The 17,256-nt window shown below is 50.8% G+C and overlaps 1 protein-coding gene across 6 annotated transcripts; it reads right to left on the reverse strand.

The window, feature by feature from the left end:
- Positions 1-872: 872 nt before the first annotated feature.
- ZFAND2A (zinc finger AN1-type containing 2A) lies at positions 873-11,562 on the reverse strand. 6 transcript variants are annotated; one of them, XM_046668103.1, is made up of 7 exons: positions 11,331-11,538; positions 9,564-9,660; positions 9,000-9,094; positions 7,219-7,347; positions 3,564-3,715; positions 2,596-2,679; positions 873-2,261 (listed from the first exon to the last, which is right to left on the reverse strand). In XM_046668103.1, the coding sequence occupies exons 2-7, from the start codon at positions 9,616-9,618 to the stop codon at positions 2,243-2,245; spliced, it is 534 nt and encodes a 177-aa protein (XP_046524059.1). In that variant the 5' UTR covers positions 9,619-9,660; positions 11,331-11,538; the 3' UTR covers positions 873-2,242. The 6 variants fall into 6 exon arrangements, 5 of the variants coding, with proteins under 5 accessions (XP_046524059.1, XP_046524054.1, XP_046524055.1 ...); XM_046668098.1 differs by lacking the exon at positions 9,564-9,660 and having other exon boundaries at positions 11,331-11,546; XM_046668099.1 differs by lacking the exons at positions 3,564-3,715; positions 9,564-9,660 and having other exon boundaries at positions 11,331-11,562.
- Between the last annotated feature and the right edge of the window lie 5,694 nt (positions 11,563-17,256).

Consider the following 17,256-nt stretch of genomic DNA (forward strand, 5'->3'; position numbering starts at 1 on the left):
CAACACTAAAAAAGGAATTCTCCAAACTTTCTACTTATGTGGATATTAGCAATTTCTATGAAAATTTAAAATACCCTTGTGGGCTCCCCATCCCTTGGCCCACTGTGAGCCATTCATTCAGGGCCACCTATGGCAGCTGAGTCCCTCAGCTGAAACTCCTCAAAAGGACACTTCTCAGGAAAAGATGCTCAACTTTATTAAAGATGTGCCAATTTAAAGGAAGGTGACACCATGTTTTCATGAGATTAGGAAAAAACTAAACGAATAAAACAGTTGATGAGGGTGTGGGGAAACTGACGGAGACGGAGCTGGGATGACTCTTCGGACGGCAACTCGAACCTTCCATCAAATTTTAGAACACACGTCCCCTTCAGCACACAACACTCCTAGGAAACGGCTCTCACGCCTCCCCAGCCGATGGCAGAACCTCCGATGGCAGAACCTCCGGGAGGCTGTGAGCCCTGCGGTGCTGCTGTGGAGACGCTCTCGGGGGAAGCCGAGGGAAGCGGGGAGGGAGGCAGGGAGGTGCGCCAGGACCTCGGCCTCTGTGAACGACAGTGAGCACGACTCAGTCCTGCAGTGTGAGGAGGAGCAAGCAGACTTCTGCTTCCCTAACCTTTCACGCCCTCTTGGGCTGTCTGAAGGTCCATTAACACAGGGTTTACTGGAAAATGCTAAGTGCTTCACGCCTCTCAGAAAGCTCTTAAGTACAGCGCTTACACATTCCAATCACGTCTGGAGGAGGAACAAATGTGGGTGTTTGTGTCCTTTAGGATGATCAGGAACAGCGCTATCTAACAAAAACATAAGGCAAGCCATCTACCTATTTTTAAAATTCCTAGCAGCCGGTTAAACAACAAAACAAAAACAGGTAAAATTTAATGTTTTATTTAATCCATCATATCCAAAATAGTATCATTTCAACATGTAAACAATATTTTTAACAATCAAATATTTTACTTTTTTTTTGGTATTGTCTTCAAAGTCCAGTGTGGTTCAGTTTCTCAATCTGGACACTAAATTTTCACTACGAAGACCTGATCTGTATTTTAAGTTCATAAAATTTACAGATGAAAACATGGATTCACATACCCAAGTTCCTAACACACTTAAAAGTTTTGTAGTAACTAAATCAAGTTAATAGCTTTTAAACCTCAATAAATTAAACTAAAAATTCGGCTCCACAGTTACACTGACCACATTTCATGTGCTCCGTAACACACACGGCTACAGACTGCCGTACTGGACAGCAGAGGTGCAGAAAAAACGGTTTGTCCAGGCGTGGTCCCCAGGCCAGCGGCATCAGCATCACCTGGGAACCTGCAGGAAGTGCGGACTCTCAGGGTCCAGCCCACACCCACTGACTGAGAACCTCTGGGTGGACCCAGTGCCGTTCTGACGAGTCCTCGGGGGCTTCTGGCACACGCAGGAGCGTGACAACCACTGTCCACAACAAAGACCACTCAGGAAGACAGAGCGCAGAAATAGCTTTGACCACGTATCTGCAGAATGGAAACTGAATACAAGCCCCCAGCCCCATTATATCTTGAGGCTGTGAAACCAGAAAAAAGAGTAATTGCTTGGGTTCCTGTTAATCCAGGCGCAATGGGACGGCTGGAATGGACAGCTGGATGACCAGTGGGCTAAGATCGATGGCGTTCTGTCTCACCCCGTCTCCTAAGACCCACAGTCCCTGGGGAGGAGAGCTCTGTCCACAGGCACCGAGGCCGTCATGCTTGGAGGGTAAGAGTCCTGCGTGGAGTCAGCATGGTCACAGGGCTGTTCTCTGGGATCGTAGTGGTGGGCTGGGGGCCGCCTCTGGACAAGGACCCTTAACAAGGTAGGCCTCGGTCCTACCCCCTTTCTGGGCTCAGACGGCCAATCACTACAGAAGCCACATGATGAAGACAGTACCATCAGCTATTTAAGTGACGAAAGCTTCTGGAAGACCAAGTCCCCCCGCCTGAGCCTAGGACAGAGCCGCCCTCCGACGTGGCACACTCAGTCCGTTGTCCTTTAAGTCACTTTAATTTCGGGGGAAGGAGGCTGTCACAGTAGCGTTGCCTCCCTTAGGACAGTAGTAACCTTTCGGTTGTCGGAATTGGTGCATTTTATTGGAAAAGTTTCATAAAGTTGCAGACTATTTGCCGTGAAAAGTGTGAAAGTGCCACAGCAGCAGAGTCATCCACAAAGTTAAAACCAGACACAAAAATAAGCCAACGGGCCAGTTTGAACAGTCGTGTCATCTCTTTACTTTCCACCTGAAAGAGAACAAAAGAACGGCTTACTTTTTGAACCTGTTTGGATTAACTAGAAGTGGTTAATCACATAAAAGATCTCGGCCAAACAAGGCATTTCAGAAGCAGCTATACAACGCGGCGCTGGAAGCCACTGCGTGGGGTGCCCTGCGCTCGTAACCTGGGGATGGAGGGAGCCGCAGGGCAGGTCCCGCATCACCCCTCAGGGTTCAGCTGCACAGCAGTGGAGCACGTCAGGGACGAACTGCACAACAACTCTTCAGCGTCACCCCGGACAACGAGCTGCCACACTGGACACAAACATGACGACAACCATGCACGCCACGCGGACTGGTACCTGAATCGCTGGGCGAGCCAGCTGGAAGACAGGGCGTGTAAAGCGGCCGACGGCTTGGACCCAGAGGCTCCCGCAGCGGAACACCTACACGGAAAGGTGAGGTCAGCATCCATCCAACCCCTTCATTCACTTATCGAGAAAGCCACATACGTGGTGACACAGGGAACCCTCAGCCTGGTTCCGGGGACAGACAACACGAGACACAATCAGGTGGAACTGAAAAGGAACTTCTGCTTCCATTGTTATTCAACTGCAGGTTGAGGCAGACGTTTCCACTAACCCGAGGAAGGCACTTCTGGTCAATAACTCAGTCAGTGGGCTGAACTGTGTCCCCACAAAGAGAGACTGACATCCTAAACACCCGGTCCTCAGAATGCGACTTTATTTGGAAGTAGGGTCATTGCAGATATGATCACAGTTAAGATGAGCTCACAGCTAAGATGAGCTCACAGCGGAGCAGGGTGGGCCCCTAATTCAATGACTGGTGTCCTTATATGAGGGGACATGTGGACACAGACACACAGGGAGGAGCCATGTGAAGGGCACAGATCGGGGTGAGGTGTCTGCAAGCCCAGGAACGCCGAGGACTGACGCCAACCCCCAGCAGTGACAGGGGAGCCTGGGGTGGATGCCCTCAGAACCTCCAGGAGGACCCGGCCTGGCGACACCTCGATCTGGGACTTCAGCCTCCAAAACTGCGAGACAACGAATGTCTCATTTAAGCCACACCATCTGCGGTACTTTGCTATGGCGGTCACAGGAAACAATGCAACTAAAATGCAACTTTAATTTAGAATCCAAGTTTAATTTCGATTATATTTGTCAAAACTCCTACAGCAAATATTTAACATCAACGACTCAGTACGGAACCAAGTTCAAAGATGTCCTGCCCGCTGGGGGCTGAAGCTGGCTCTGCTTATGTCACTGCACAGCTGAAGCCAGCACGCCGGGCCCAAGACTCTTCTCACCCGGCCGCGGTGATGGGGCGGCTCCCCCGTGTGCAGCTGTGGTCCAGAGGATGTCTATGCTGGATACAGAAATTGCCATGACACTGGTCGCAGGCCACCCGCAGCATCTCTTTCCTCCTGCATCCCTCCTTTGAGCAGCGGTACGTAAAAATCTGAGAAAGCAACAGGTGCTTCAGTGTTTCAACCACATCAATAAGCAATTATCTAACAAGCTCCCAACAAGACAATTACCATTTAAACTAGAAACAGCTCTGAGCTGCACTGAATGAAGACGTCAAGGTTTCATTCAAACATCTTACTGCCAGACAAAGAGAGGAATACTAATCAAGTAGACAGAAAAGTTTTGACAAGTGATAAATACAAATGCAGCTAAGTTGGGGATTCACATGAGATGACTGGAGGTGTTCTCAAGGAAAAAACAAAACCCAGGGGAGTGGGGACTGGGGACATGGCAGGGAAGGAGGCCAAGCCTATGGCATTATGCACAGTCCCACAGATGGCAGCTGGCACCAGGGGCTCTGGGGACAGGGCTGTCCCCATCAGGAACAAGGGAGCTGAAATACGTGTCTATAAACCCTCTATCCATTACTGATTGAGGGTTTTTTTTTGTGGGGGGATGGTGGTGATAGAAATTCCCAGGCACTTTGGACTCTGTGCAGGTAAGAATGTCAGCGAAGAGGGAGGGCAGGCAGCCCTCAGGCAAGGACAGGAGGCATGGGCTGCTTCTAGCCACCTGTAGGGAGCAGCAGCAAAGCACGCGAGATCAAAGGAGGGCACACCCTGGGGGCCGGGCAGCAGACTTAGGTGGTAGATCTGCTGAGTCAAGAATAAGGGGGGCCTTCTACATTCAGGAGGAGCTCTGATCTTGTAGAAGGCAGGGAGGTTTCACAAGAACTTCCAGCGGGCTTGGAGGGCAGAGCATCCAGCGTACAGAGGGAGCAGGAAGGGCTCTGTGCGCCGGGCTGAGGAAGACAGAGTTCACTCTCCCGTCTGAGGCTGACACAGAGAGCAGGAGTTAGCAGGCCTTACATTCATTTAGTGGAATTGTAACTGTTATGTATTTAATGTAACATATTAACATGGCTGATAGCTACAGGCCAGGATCCATGACTAGAAACTGTGTGTGACTGAGGGGCCGGCCCTGTGGCCGAGTGGTCAAGTTTGTGCGCTTGGCCTTGGGTTCGCCAGTTCAGATCCTGCGTGCAGACCTACACACTGCTCATCAAGCCATGCTGTGGCAGCATCCTACGTGGAGGAACTAGAATGACTTGCAACTAGGATACACAACCATGCACTGGGGCTTTGGGGAGGAAAAAAAGAGGAAGATTGGCAACAGATGTCGGCTCAGGGCCAATCTTCCTCTCCCCCCCTCAAAAAAAAGAAACTGATGGAGGCCCAGGCCCTGGAGTGGAGCTCCTTCCAAGCCCGTGTGTGTGCTCCGGAGAGCAACAGGGCAGCAAAGAGGGAGCGGCGCATTTCAAAAGGCAGCCGGCCTTGGAAAACGGCCTGCTGGAACCTGCAGGGCCTTCAGGAGGGGCGCTGCAGAGCGCCGGCCACACCCGGGTGGGGGCCCTGGGGAAGGCCCGAGCAGCTCTCAAATCTGCAGTCCGAGAGGAGAGAAGCGTCTGCTGCGTGCCAGCTACCGAAGGCAAAGTTCTCCTTGAGTCTCCTCGGACTCCTGGTTAAGGATGGAGAACTAGACACACACACTGGCTCTGACTCCTCCTGAAAAACTATAAAAACGACAGAAAAGAGACTTCCTTAAGGGATGAACCTACCAGAGCAAAGAATAAAAACAGTCACAAGATTTCAGGAAAGAAGCGCACGGTGGGGGTAAGGGACTCGCAGGTGAGAAGGCCAATTACGAGCAGGCAGGGAGGCCACAGACAGGTTTTCTCCTGTTTATGAAACAAAACCCCCAGAGGCTCAGAAGCTGGTAGTAGCAGCAGCTCAGGGTGACGTGGGACCACAGCAGGAGGAACAACCGCAGATCTGTGTAACAGACCCAAGACCGCTCCCCAGCGCCAGCAGAGACTCATGCTCTGCGGAGGCTCAGAGAGGCTGCTGGCCTGGGAGTGCAGCAGGGGGTGGGGGACCCCGAGAAACATGGAAGAGGCCTCAGAGGACAGCGCAGAGCCCTGCTCCACGGGGAGACCTCATGCTTTCTCCACTTGGCTCCAGGGTTCTGGAAGCCCGGAGTGCACCCTCCAGACAGAGGAAGGGAACAACTTTTCTGGGGAATCTGATCAGCTTAAGATCTGAAGTCACAGGCCCCGGGGTTCCCTGAGGAAATGGCCAGGACAGACGATCCACAGCAAAGGCCAGAGCCCAGTGGGCAAACGAGCAGTCAGCTGCAGACCAGGCATGTGAGGAGGACACTTCCTGTGACAGAGGAAAAACCACCCGGATGCAGATTACAGAAAAGAAACTTAAGAGGGAAAAAGGAGACCCGTCCAGGAGGTCTAGCACCCAAGCAGAGGAGTCCAGAGAAAACCGAAGAATCCAAGATGAGGGTCCAGACGGAAGCCCTGGAGTCTCCAGTTCGGAAGGGTCCACTGTGTGCCCAGCACGACAGATAAAGATGGGCCTACACAGAACATTCAGGGTGAAGCTGCCAAACTCTGGGCCGAGGAGGAGAGCCTCCACGCTGCCAGGAGGAAGCCTGGCCCACAGAGGACCAAGGCAGAGCGGCCTGGGATTCTCTAACCCAACAGCCCAAACAAGAAAACGAAGCCCACCTGCCAACACCCGGGGAGAACCCAAAGAGAGAACGCCACCCCCAAGCAGCTGACCAAGCAGAAGCAGAGAAGGCAGACTGCGAGAAGCACGCTCTCAATTTGTCTCCCACGCTCCTCCCAGGCAGCAGGTGCAGGGAATAAACCAAGAGGGAAAGAAACAGACACAGGGAAGCAGGACCCACTGTTGGGAGGCACAGGAAACGAGGGTCCATCGCAAGAGAAACGCCAAGGGCATCTCTTGGCCAGGTCCTCAGGTCAGAGGCCTGGAACCCCCAGCCAGAAGCACACTCCGAGCCTGCTGGGAGGGTGGAGGACAGGGAGAGCACGTGCAACGTCGGGGAAGACAGAAGCTCAGTGCTCAGCTCACACTGCGGGAAACAGCTAACCCCCCACCTGAAGGGTGCGCAGAACACCCCCAGGTGTAACAGCACACGCACTTGGAGAGAAGCAGACGCCCACACAGACACAACTGGCTGAAGGTGGCAAGCGGCTGCCGTGGGAGCAGGGGCCTGCTGTTTTCCTAACATGCTTGACTCCAAACAAACACGCGTGTAACTAATAAAATCACCAATGACACCAAAGCAAGAGCGCCAGACGCTTGACGCTTCCCCAGGAGCAGCTCAGGAGAAAGTGCACACTAACAGAACGAGTCTAGAAAACCACATTAACTCTCCATCTTGGAGAAAGTGTGAAGTTCCTGCAAAGAAAGCAAATCCTAAAGTAGACCCTAACATATAAAGAACGTGTTTACATGACTGTAAACGCCCGTGCCATTCCCAAGACGGGAAGACGCTGACGCTTCAGTGTGGTGACATTTTGCACACCAACTATGAGGGATAATTTGCATTGGTAGGTCACCAGCCTTTCCCCCTAAGGACATCCCAATGCTCCCAGAGCTGACACAGCCACGTCCTTACCTTCTCTCTCCTCCCAGGGTGAGATTTACAATCTCGATCGATGTGCTCACCAACCACCACATCTGGGATCTGTCCCTTTTTGATCGGGATTGGGTTGTTACAAAGTGGACATACTGGCACCTGAACATCCTAAAAATAATGGATATAAAATGATATTCCAGATTCAGACAAAACTCGCAAAAGGAAAGGTCCAATGGTACAGCGCATTCAAAAGCAAGCCGAGTGTAAACACGCAGGAGAAGAAGGTGTCGTCAGTACAACGGATTAACGGTAAGGGATCCCCAGAGCTGGAGGATAAAGGAGCTGTAAGTGGAATCTAGCAGAATTTAAACAGACGGAGTATTGATCAATGGCAGAAATGACCCTAAGACAGTCCGTCACAGGCAGCCAAGGAAGGAAGCTGGTGACATCAATCCGATGGTCTCAGGACAGCAGGGCTGCTCGTCCAGCACCGTCCGGATGAGAAGAGAACCTGCCCAAACGCCTCCAGAGTGGAGGTGACAGCAGAGCACACCAGCCATAAAGCTCCTCCAGCGCCCAACGGCCCACACCTCCTGATGCTTCTGCGGCTCCCACATGATTCACCCACCGGAGACACTCAGCAGCTGATGCGGGAGCACACAGCTGGGCGGAGCTCGCAGGTACCTGATCACGGGCCAAGCTCACCTGGGGCTCTGGAGGGAGGCAACAGAGCCCCCAGCAGCTGAAAGCCCAGCGCAGTTAAAAACCTGTGGGCCAGCGAGGAGCTGAGGAAACCTAGCTCAGGGAGGAAACTGAGGAGACAACCGACACCCAGCAGGTGACAGGTAATCAGAGCATTATGGGGGCCTACTGTCTGTGGGCTGAGCTGCAGGAGTCACCCAGGGGTACTCCCTCAGGTGGCAAGTCTGCCAAATTAGGAAACAAAGCACTACCAATGATCTCCAGCCAGACTCTCCCTATCTAGGGACAAGGGAGGGTCAAGTCAACAAATAAACTGGGTAGTGTGGCCTGGTCATCAGTGTCTGGTACGCGAGTCACCCTCCCCCCACCCCATGATGACACAGGAAACACTGGAGGGTCAGGGCCTGGCCACCACTGATCGAAGTTTGTAACGCTTCTAACTGCCCTCATGGTGAAGCAGCAGAGTGCTGGCACGAAGCGGTCACTAAAATAATCTCTGAGCCACCCCAAAACAAAGTGGACACAGGCTTGGAACCATGTGAAAAGTCACTAAGAACAGTCTCAAACCTGTGGACTTACGCAAGTCAGTTTTCTTGAAGTCATCTTCCAGTTTCCTTCATGCACCATTTGAACCACTTACACGTGATGTTGAGGCTGCAGTTACCCACGTAAGTGAGCGTTTTTAACACCTCCCAGATTAGACTCCACGTCAAGCATTAAACCATTTCTCACACCCCACGAAGACACAGCTGTGTTTCCCTTGGTGTAATGGATCAAAGGAGCCAAGCATGTGACACGTAAAGTAAGCTTCGGAGGTCTGGATACAACAATTTGACTCCCCCAGTCCCTGAAAGCACCACCTGCTGCGTTAAGAGCTGTGCTATCCAGCACTTCCTGTGACGGCGGAAATGCCCCGTAGTGGCACCATCCACTACAGGAGCCACTGGCCACAAGTGGTCAGTGAACACCTGAAATGCCGCTATGTGACTGAGAAACTAGATTTTAAGTTCTGTTTAATTTTAATTATTAGCTACATGTGGCTAGCATCTACTATTACGGACAGCACAGCTTTAGAGAGCAAAGAATAAGAACCTTGCGAATAAAGTATGATCAATTACCTTCTTGAATGCATAGGGACATTTATGCGCAGTATAGGTAAAATGATCTTTACAGAAATCCTGTTTACATGCGTCACATTTTAACGGAAGAAAATCTAAAAAAGAGAAAAAACAGTAACATGTTTTAAAAACTAGAACAAAAGAATTATAGAGCATATTAAACAGGCATTTACCTACACTAAGTTCTTTATGCCATCAAATACATCCTCGAGTTATCACAGGAGAGACAAATTGGGGGTCATGAAACTGACATGAATTCCACCTGCTACACTGAAGAATCTATAAAGCTATCTTTTCAAAAGAGATCCCACCTGGCGGTATCACAAGCATTCAAGCAGCACGCTGGTATCCACTCGGCCTGGCAGCCAGCCTCCTCTCAGGCCTTATAGATACTAAGCGATAATGCTGAACAGAACCGCACCTCAGGCCAGTTCCCCACACTGGAAAACCAGAAAAGGCCAAAACCCAGAGAACAGGAGCTAATTCAGATAACAGCCAGTTCTCCCCCACAAAACATGGAAAAAAATACCCATTTCCTAGGAATATGCTCTTAAAAGTGCTTACCTAGCTGATTGCAAGTTTTTTCTGAACAATGCTTCCCCAAATCAGGGAACTCCATTGTGAGAAAGTGTCCAAGCCAGAGAGTGGAGCGAAGTGTCCCCTACAAGAATGAGAACAATTAGGAGGAAGGAAATGCCTCCCAGGCCCAGTCACCAGGATTTGTAACTTACAGCTAAAAGGGTAAACCAATGTGCTCTGCAGGCAGCACTAACCGCCCAAGTCACCCCAGGCCCCGTGGGGGACTAAAATGTCACAAATTCTTGTCTTTCAGCAAAGGGGAAAACAGAAGTTTGGGCACAAGCACCAGCTCACATTCAGAACCAACCCCATTACCAGACGGATTGTTTTTCAGTCCTTTTAGTTCCTACTTTATGAAGCTCACCCTGAATTCAAGTTTTCATTAAACCATATTTGACTCATACTGACAGAGGCGTCCCAGATTAATTTTACACAGCTTCCAGTGAAAGTCACAGCCTCGGTGACACTTAAGGCACAATCTCATCAACTGAATACACTTGTTGACACAAACAAAACTCTGTTACCAGGCGCTAAATCACATCAGTGGACGACACTACCCCAAAGAGACTCAACTCTGTCCCTCGCCGCTCCCTTTAACTCCCTTAGGCATTGAGTCTTACTTAGAACTTATCCTTTAATGACAGTTAACCTGGAGTTGATCAGACAGAGGAGCAAGGTGTTAATTCACCCTGGAAAATAGGCAGACAACCGAGGAAGGTAGTGCACTTGGGAGAAAACTGAAGTCCACAGCACACGCCACAACGTCCGTGGCACCCCCCCCCCCCCCCCCCCCCCGGCCATGTACCCACCAAGCCTCTCCAAACTCTTGTCCCTCCCAGAATTCAAGTCCCAAGGGCCTTTTCCAGACCTTCCCAACAGCTCTCTCCACTCCTGGGAGCGTCTCCTATGCCATCCTCTAAGCCTGGGAGACTGGCCACACAAGTGTCACTTCCTCAAAAGGGCCTTTCCTAACAGCTCGCACGCCTCGCCTAAATCACAAATCCTCTGCTCTTAAAGGTCCCTGTCATTCCCTTCCTAGCACCCATCCACCGGGCTTCCAATCGCAGCTTCGTTCTTTACTCCCAACTCCAGAGGCGCAGGGACCACGCCGGGTTTGCCCATCGCTGCACCAGAAGGGCCTAGCAAACGTGCGACACCCAAAGAGTGTTCCAAGATCTCAAATTCAAGAACTGACGCGAATCCGACGTCAATCCCGACGAGGTCTTGCTCCCAATACCACAGCAGCAGAGTGAGAGCCGCTGACTGGGGGTCTTTCTGCTGGAGCATTAACGCCCTAGCCGTCCATCCAAGCCGGGGCACGCGTGCCTGGCAAGGTTTACGACCGTGGCCCTACACACCCCGTGGCCGGCCCCAGCCCTGGACCCCGGGCAGGTTCCCCAGGCATGGTCCCAGCCCTGGACCCGTATGCAGACCCCGGGCAAGACCCCTGGGCCCCGGCCCTGGACCCTGGGCAAGTTCCTCCGGCCTGACCCCAGTCCTAGACCCCAGGCAGTCTCCCCCGTCTTGACCCCGGCCCCCCGGCAGGCTCCCGCGGCTTGGCCCTAGCCTCCAGACAGGTTCACCCTGGGCAGGCGCCCCCGGCTTGGCTCCGGCCCTGGACCCCCGGCAGGCGCCCCCGGTTAGGCCCTGGTCCTGACCCTGGCCCTCCGGCAGGGTCTCCCGGCTCGGCCCCAGCCCTAGTCCTGGCCCTGGACCCCCGGCAGGCTCTCCCGGCTCGGCCCCGGCCCGTACCTGGCTCGCGTCGGAGGCCGGGCAGCCTCGGAGGCGAGCAGAAGGTGGCGGAGTCGGAGAGCAGGCTCTCCCTTTCCGTGGTCAGCCCCACGGCACACGGCCGAAAGGACGAGGAAGCCGGGACCCGAGCGGCAGCCGAGACCTGTCCGAGCCCCCGGGAGAGCGCAGCATATCGCCGCTCCCAGCTCCCCGCCATTTATTCACAGCCGTGGCCAGCGTGTTCCCGGCGCGCCCCGACGACGTCACCGCCGAGCTGGCCAATCCCGCCCCGCCGAGGCCCGGCTTCCTGGGCGCGCCCCGATAGCGTCACCGCCAGGCCGGCCAATCAAGCCCCGCCGCGGCGCCCGTGGGCCCGCCCACTCCTCGCCCCTCCGCCTCTCTTCTCGAACAGTCCGGCCGCTTCTCGGAGCCGCCGAGTCACGGTGAGGCTGCTCTGCGCAGGCGCACTGGGCCGGCCGCACGCGCGGGAAAGCTGCGTCACGGCGGAAGAGGCCGCGCGCGGGGGCCCCACGGCGGGTGCAGGGGCCGCGGGCTCGGGAGGGCGAGGAGGAGCGGGGGCGGCCTGGGTCCGCGTCCACCCGTTCCCGCGCCCGGGGAGGTCCGGGCAGGCGGGGCGCCGGCTTCCCAGAGCGTCTGCCCCAGAAAGGACATGTTTGCAGGGACCGCGGCCTTGACAGACACGTGGCAGGAATGGCGCCAAGGGGACTTGGATGTCGGCGCCTCCCCGATGCCCGGATGTTACCGTGTCCCCTTATTTGCGCCATCGCACCCTCCCCCGTGAATACGTGAAAAGCACTAGGATAGTGGGGTGTAGCGGGAGGCCGATCAGGGTCAAACCAACTCTGCCTGACCCTGTTTTTCCAAAGGGCTGGACTGGCCTGCCTTGTCCATCCGCTTTAAACGTTTAGGATGTCCCCAAGACTGGAATGGTACCCTAAAGATGGGGACGTAGCTCCCACCCCTATCTGCGTTTCTTTAAGGATAGCTGGTACTTCCTGGAAATTGAGGATTAGTTACCCACCTGCTGTGCACACCTAGTGACCCCTGACCTGCTGACCACAGGCATGCCATGCCAGCTAAGCATCTCCTGACAGTAGTAAAAGAGATGCTGCTGTCACAGGTGAGGGATGCTCTTTGTTCCAAGCTGGTGTATAAGCACTGTGTGCACCCCACTTCTTGGGTGTGCTTCCTTCCTTGGGGAACAAAGCTCCAGGCTATAGTCTTCAGACCTGGCTCTCAATACATGCCCTTGAAATTTTGATTTATAGATTGCTTAAGGATTATTTGCATCAACACCTGTATGCAAATAGGTACACAGTTGATTCTTAGTGTTGGAGTTCATTCTGTTTTATAAAGTCTGTCAACGAAAATAATCCATAACTAATCTATAAATGAAAATTTGGGTGAGTTTATTCTGAGCTGAAATCTGAGGACCATGGCCTGGGGCCTTTCTTCCCGAAGGAAGAAAGGGCACCAGAGAAGTGAGGTATACAGAGTGGTTATATACCCCCAAACAGGATGTTTCACATATGATTGAAATGTCCCTCCCACAATAGTCACGAGATTGCCCTGTCATCACAGCGCTTGATGGACACAGCAGGTAGTGGGTCTGCTATCTTCGTGGGTGCAGCAGGAGGCAAGTCTATTGTCTCGAGCTGGGCGGTCACAGGTGAGCGCAGCAATCAGTTTCTAGCCTAAGGAAAGATGCTTAATCCTTGAGATGCCAACGTTGGGAGGCGGAGGGAAGTTGCACCTTTATCTCAAGGGCCTTTGCTCTTGCCATAGGGAATCTCTAAAGCAGATATACAATGCACGCTCAACGGTCACGGTCAGGCCCTTTTGGAAAGACAAGGTCAGGCCAAATTAGGTTTACACAAAATGGCTTCCTCATATACTCCAATACATCCTATTACTTGCCATTTTTATTTGTCAAGTCCCAGGGGATGCTGAGTTACCAAATGCTGAAATACAGGGCTGGGTTCCCCAGAGCCTCTGGTCGCAGCATTTTCATGAAGCAATCACTCGACCTTATTTTGTCCTTGACCTTATTTTACGTGTTTTTCTGTTTAAAGACAGGTTATTTAATATGCATTTGTTGGCCTTAAAAATGGCAGTTATTTTACCAGCAGAACTAGTTTTATTTGGGAGCCAGCCCTGATGGCTTACTGGTTAAAGTTCGGCGCTCACCACTTTGGTGGCCCAGGTTTGCTTGTTGCTCTCGGAACTACACCACCTGTCAGTTGCCATGCTCTGGTGGCAGCAGGTCACATAAATTAGAATGACCTACAACTAGAATATACAACCATGCACTCAGGCTTTGGGGAGAAGAAAGAAAAAAACAAATCATCCAAGAAGATGGGTTTATTGGAGAACAACAAAAACTTGAAATTTGGGACACATTCTATGGCAAACTGAAGTTGAATCTGGAGAACAAAGGAGAGGACTACTCTTTTATGGAGGGGGGTGTTGGGAGGGGCTGTTATAAACTAAGAGTCCATTGGAGGAAGCTGGAGTGCCAAGTGTGGTGGCTTGTCATTGGCTGAGTTGTGACAGTCTCTCATTAGCTGGGGCTGTTGCTGGGCAAGGAGAAAGCCCTCCTGCTGAGACAGTGGAGAAGGCTGCTTCCTGTTGGATCTGCAAGTGAGGTGGAGTGGTAGAGCTGAGAGCTCTCTCTTCTGGGCCCCCACTCCATTTTAAATGAGTATTGTTGATTCGTTAACAGTGAACTCACGGCCAACAGCGCTGTAACTCATGCCTCCATTCAGCTTATCTGACACGAGTGTTTTCTCCACACGCTACATCACGGTCTTCTTGTACTTAGGAAACTAGACGGCACTTGAGCACCAGCTTGGGGGACCATTGTAAACAGCAAACTCACCGACAGACAGCGCAAAAATGCGGAAGCCATGGCACTAAATCGGCCGAGAAAACAACACTTGTTTACAGTATCAGAGCTGAAACAAGAAGGCAGGTGTCGTCTTGTTCAACCTCAGCTGGAAATGTGTTCATCAGGCAACTCAGGTTTTCAACCACTGTGCACATGTCTGCAAATAACTGTGGAAGCACCGAACGTATTGACTTTGGAGTTGAAAATAAATTTTAGCAAGCAGGCAAATTCACAAACATGGAACCCACAAATAATGAGGATCGACTTTGTGTGTATTTCTACATGTAGATACCCATTTTCCTTAGTCTTTTTCTGAACCGTTGGAGAGCAAGCTGTAGACATGATGCCCTGTCACCCCCTAAATACTCCAGTGTGTATTTCCCCAAAGCAGACATTCCTACATAACCACTCTCCAGCCATCCACATGAGGAAATCGGTTTTGAAACAATGTTAAGGTCCCATTGGGCAGATCCCATTTCAACTTTCCCAACTGTGTCAACAATGCCTCTTTTTCCTTTCTGCTCCAGAATCCCATCCACCGTCACACTTTCAGTCTCCTTCGAGTTGGAACAGATCCTTGGTGGTTCCTGTCACTGATGGTTTTTTATTAAAGATCACGGAGTTTTCATACATAACGATGACTCTCAGGGTCCACTGTTGTTTCCTCAGGACCAGACTCGGGTCACGTTTTCTTGGTAGGAATGCCACAGAAATGGTGCTGTGCTCATTCGGGGCACAGAATTGCAATCCATCCTACCATGGGTAATATTAATTTGGGGTGATGGGGTGGAATATTAATCTTGATGACCTAGTCATATTGTTGTCTGTTAGGTTTCCCCATTTTTTCATTTGTAAACTGATTAGTGTTGTGTGGGGAGATCTTCTGCGATTCCACCGTTATCTTATTCTTCACCGACGTCTGCCTGCCAACCTTAACCTCCATCAACGACTTCTGCCTAAATCGCTATGATCGTTGCCAAATAGTACTTTTTAAAATTTCCATCATCTCTTCTACATTAGTTGGGAGAGATTCCCCTTCCTTGTTTATCCTTTATTCATTTGTTTATATCAATATGGACACATGGATTTCTATTTTACTCAGTGGGTAGTATTCTGTTGCTATCATTATTTATTTTGATGTTCAAGTCATCCCACTTGGTCAGTGAGAGCCCCTTCAAGCTGGCTCCTGAGTCCTTTTGACATGCCACCATCTTTCTTTACACCCATCTTTACCTCTGGCACAGGATGTTCCAAGCTCGTTTTGTACTCCTCCTGCCCCAGCCCTGGAGTCAGCTATTTCTCCAAGGAGCAGTGTTTCTTTTTAGTGGAGGATGGTATTTAGAAACCAAGATCTGAGTGTGTGGTGTGCTTATTGCTACTAAGGTGTCGTTGCCTCTAGGCCCTCTCAGTGGGCACAGGCCAGGAAATGTATGTATATATGTGCTTGTATACATAGACACATCTATAGTTATGTCTATGCCTGTTTTTTAAAAAACAAATCCATGTCCATATCTTCAATTCCAATCCAACACCTCAGGATTTCTTTGTAACCGTCTCCCTTTCTGTGTTTGTAAATGCCTCCAGCAGTAAGGAACCTGGCTTTCATTATCCTCAATAGATTTTCTTATTTTCTGAGTCAGTTTATTTATTTGCTTAATGTAACCAACCACTGCGGCCGTCACCTCCACCCACCCCCTCAGCACCCCACACCTTGAGCAACCGTAGGCACCCTGCTTTCACAGCCCTCCTCCCCTGCCCCCCTTCCCCGAGTTGGTCAAACTCCAATGCCAGTCAAAGCCTTTAATTTTCTTCCAGGAGGATTTTTTTTAAAGAAGAGCATTTGCTAAGGAAATATGAATACAAATACAAGCCTTTAAGATTTTATCATTATTCATGCATCAAAAATCATATGTGTATTATTAATTATTATTATTACTATCAACTGCCCTAGTATAGAACTTTAATTTCTCAGCCCTTTTGATAACTACAAATATCTATTACCTTAATGCTATAGGAACTCAAATTTCCAAGTCGGTTAAAAATGTTAAATAACCAGAATGTTAAAGATAAAATACAATTCAATTCATCAATTACTATCAGAAAAATGGGTTAGATATTACCTTTTCCTGTAAACTTTATCCCAAATGTTGAAGTGAAAGGTCATCTTTAGATCCATGTTTTCCCAGATATTCTGGTCTTGCTAGAACCAATTGCAACACACGTAAAATGTAAAGTTTTATATTATGTTTACGTTAAGCTTTTTTTTTTTTTTTGAGGAAGATTAGCCCTGAGCTAACATCTCCTGCCTGTCCTCCTCTTTGTGCTGAGGAAGACCGGCCCTGTGCTAACATCCATGTCCATCTTCCTCTACTTTATGTGTGGAATGCCTACCACAGCATGGTGTGCCAAGCGGTGCCATGTCCACACCCGGGATCCGAACCGGTGAACCCTGGGCCGCCAAAGCAGAACGTGTGTACTTAACCGCTGCACCACCAGGCCGGCCCCTCCATTAAGCTTTAACTGCTGAGTTTTAGAGCAAAAATCCATATTCTTGCATAGAATGAAACATGCCGTGCCCCAAATTCATGATATTGCATTTGGTAGTATATTAGTTTCTTATTGCTGCTAACAAATTACTGCAAGTTAAGTGGCCTAAAACAACGCAAATTTACTATATTATAGTTCTAGAGGCCAGGAGTCCAAAATGCGTCTCACAGGCCTGAAATCAAGGTGTCCACAGGGCAGTGTTACTTCTGGAGGCTTCAGGAGAATACCGTCCTTGCCTTTTCCAGCTTCCGCAGGCTGCCCACTTTCCGTGGCCTGTGGCTTCGGGCAGCAGTCACGTCACGTGGACCTCTGCTTCCTTGCCAAGTCTTGTCTGACTCTCACTCTCCTCCGTCTCCTCTCACCTCCGATGATTGCACTGGGTCCGCCCAGCTGATCCAGGACCAGCTCCCCCTCTCAGGATCCTTAACACAATCACACCTGCAGAGTCCCTTTTGTCATGAAAAGTAACAAATTCACGGTTCTGGGCATTGG

This window comes from Equus quagga, chromosome 7 (assembly GCF_021613505.1).
Source record: "Equus quagga isolate Etosha38 chromosome 7, UCLA_HA_Equagga_1.0, whole genome shotgun sequence".
NCBI classification, from domain to species: Eukaryota; Metazoa; Chordata; class Mammalia; order Perissodactyla; family Equidae; genus Equus; species Equus quagga.

What these genes read in the sequence shown, in the direction of transcription:
- ZFAND2A (XM_046668098.1), bottom strand. Translation starts at nt 11,526, where the DNA reads ATGGCGGGGAGCTGGGAGCGGCGATATGCTGCGCTCTCCCGGGGGCTC. An exon ending in ACCCTGGGAGGAGAGAGAAG is followed by an intron (nt 3,716 to 7,218) that starts GTAAGGACGTGG and finishes TTGCTTTCTCAG; the next exon opens with ATTTTTACGTACCGCTGCTC. An exon ending in CGCCCCATCACCGCGGCCGG is followed by an intron (nt 2,680 to 3,563) that starts GTGAGAAGAGTC and finishes CTTTCCGTGTAG; the next exon opens with GTGTTCCGCTGCGGGAGCCT.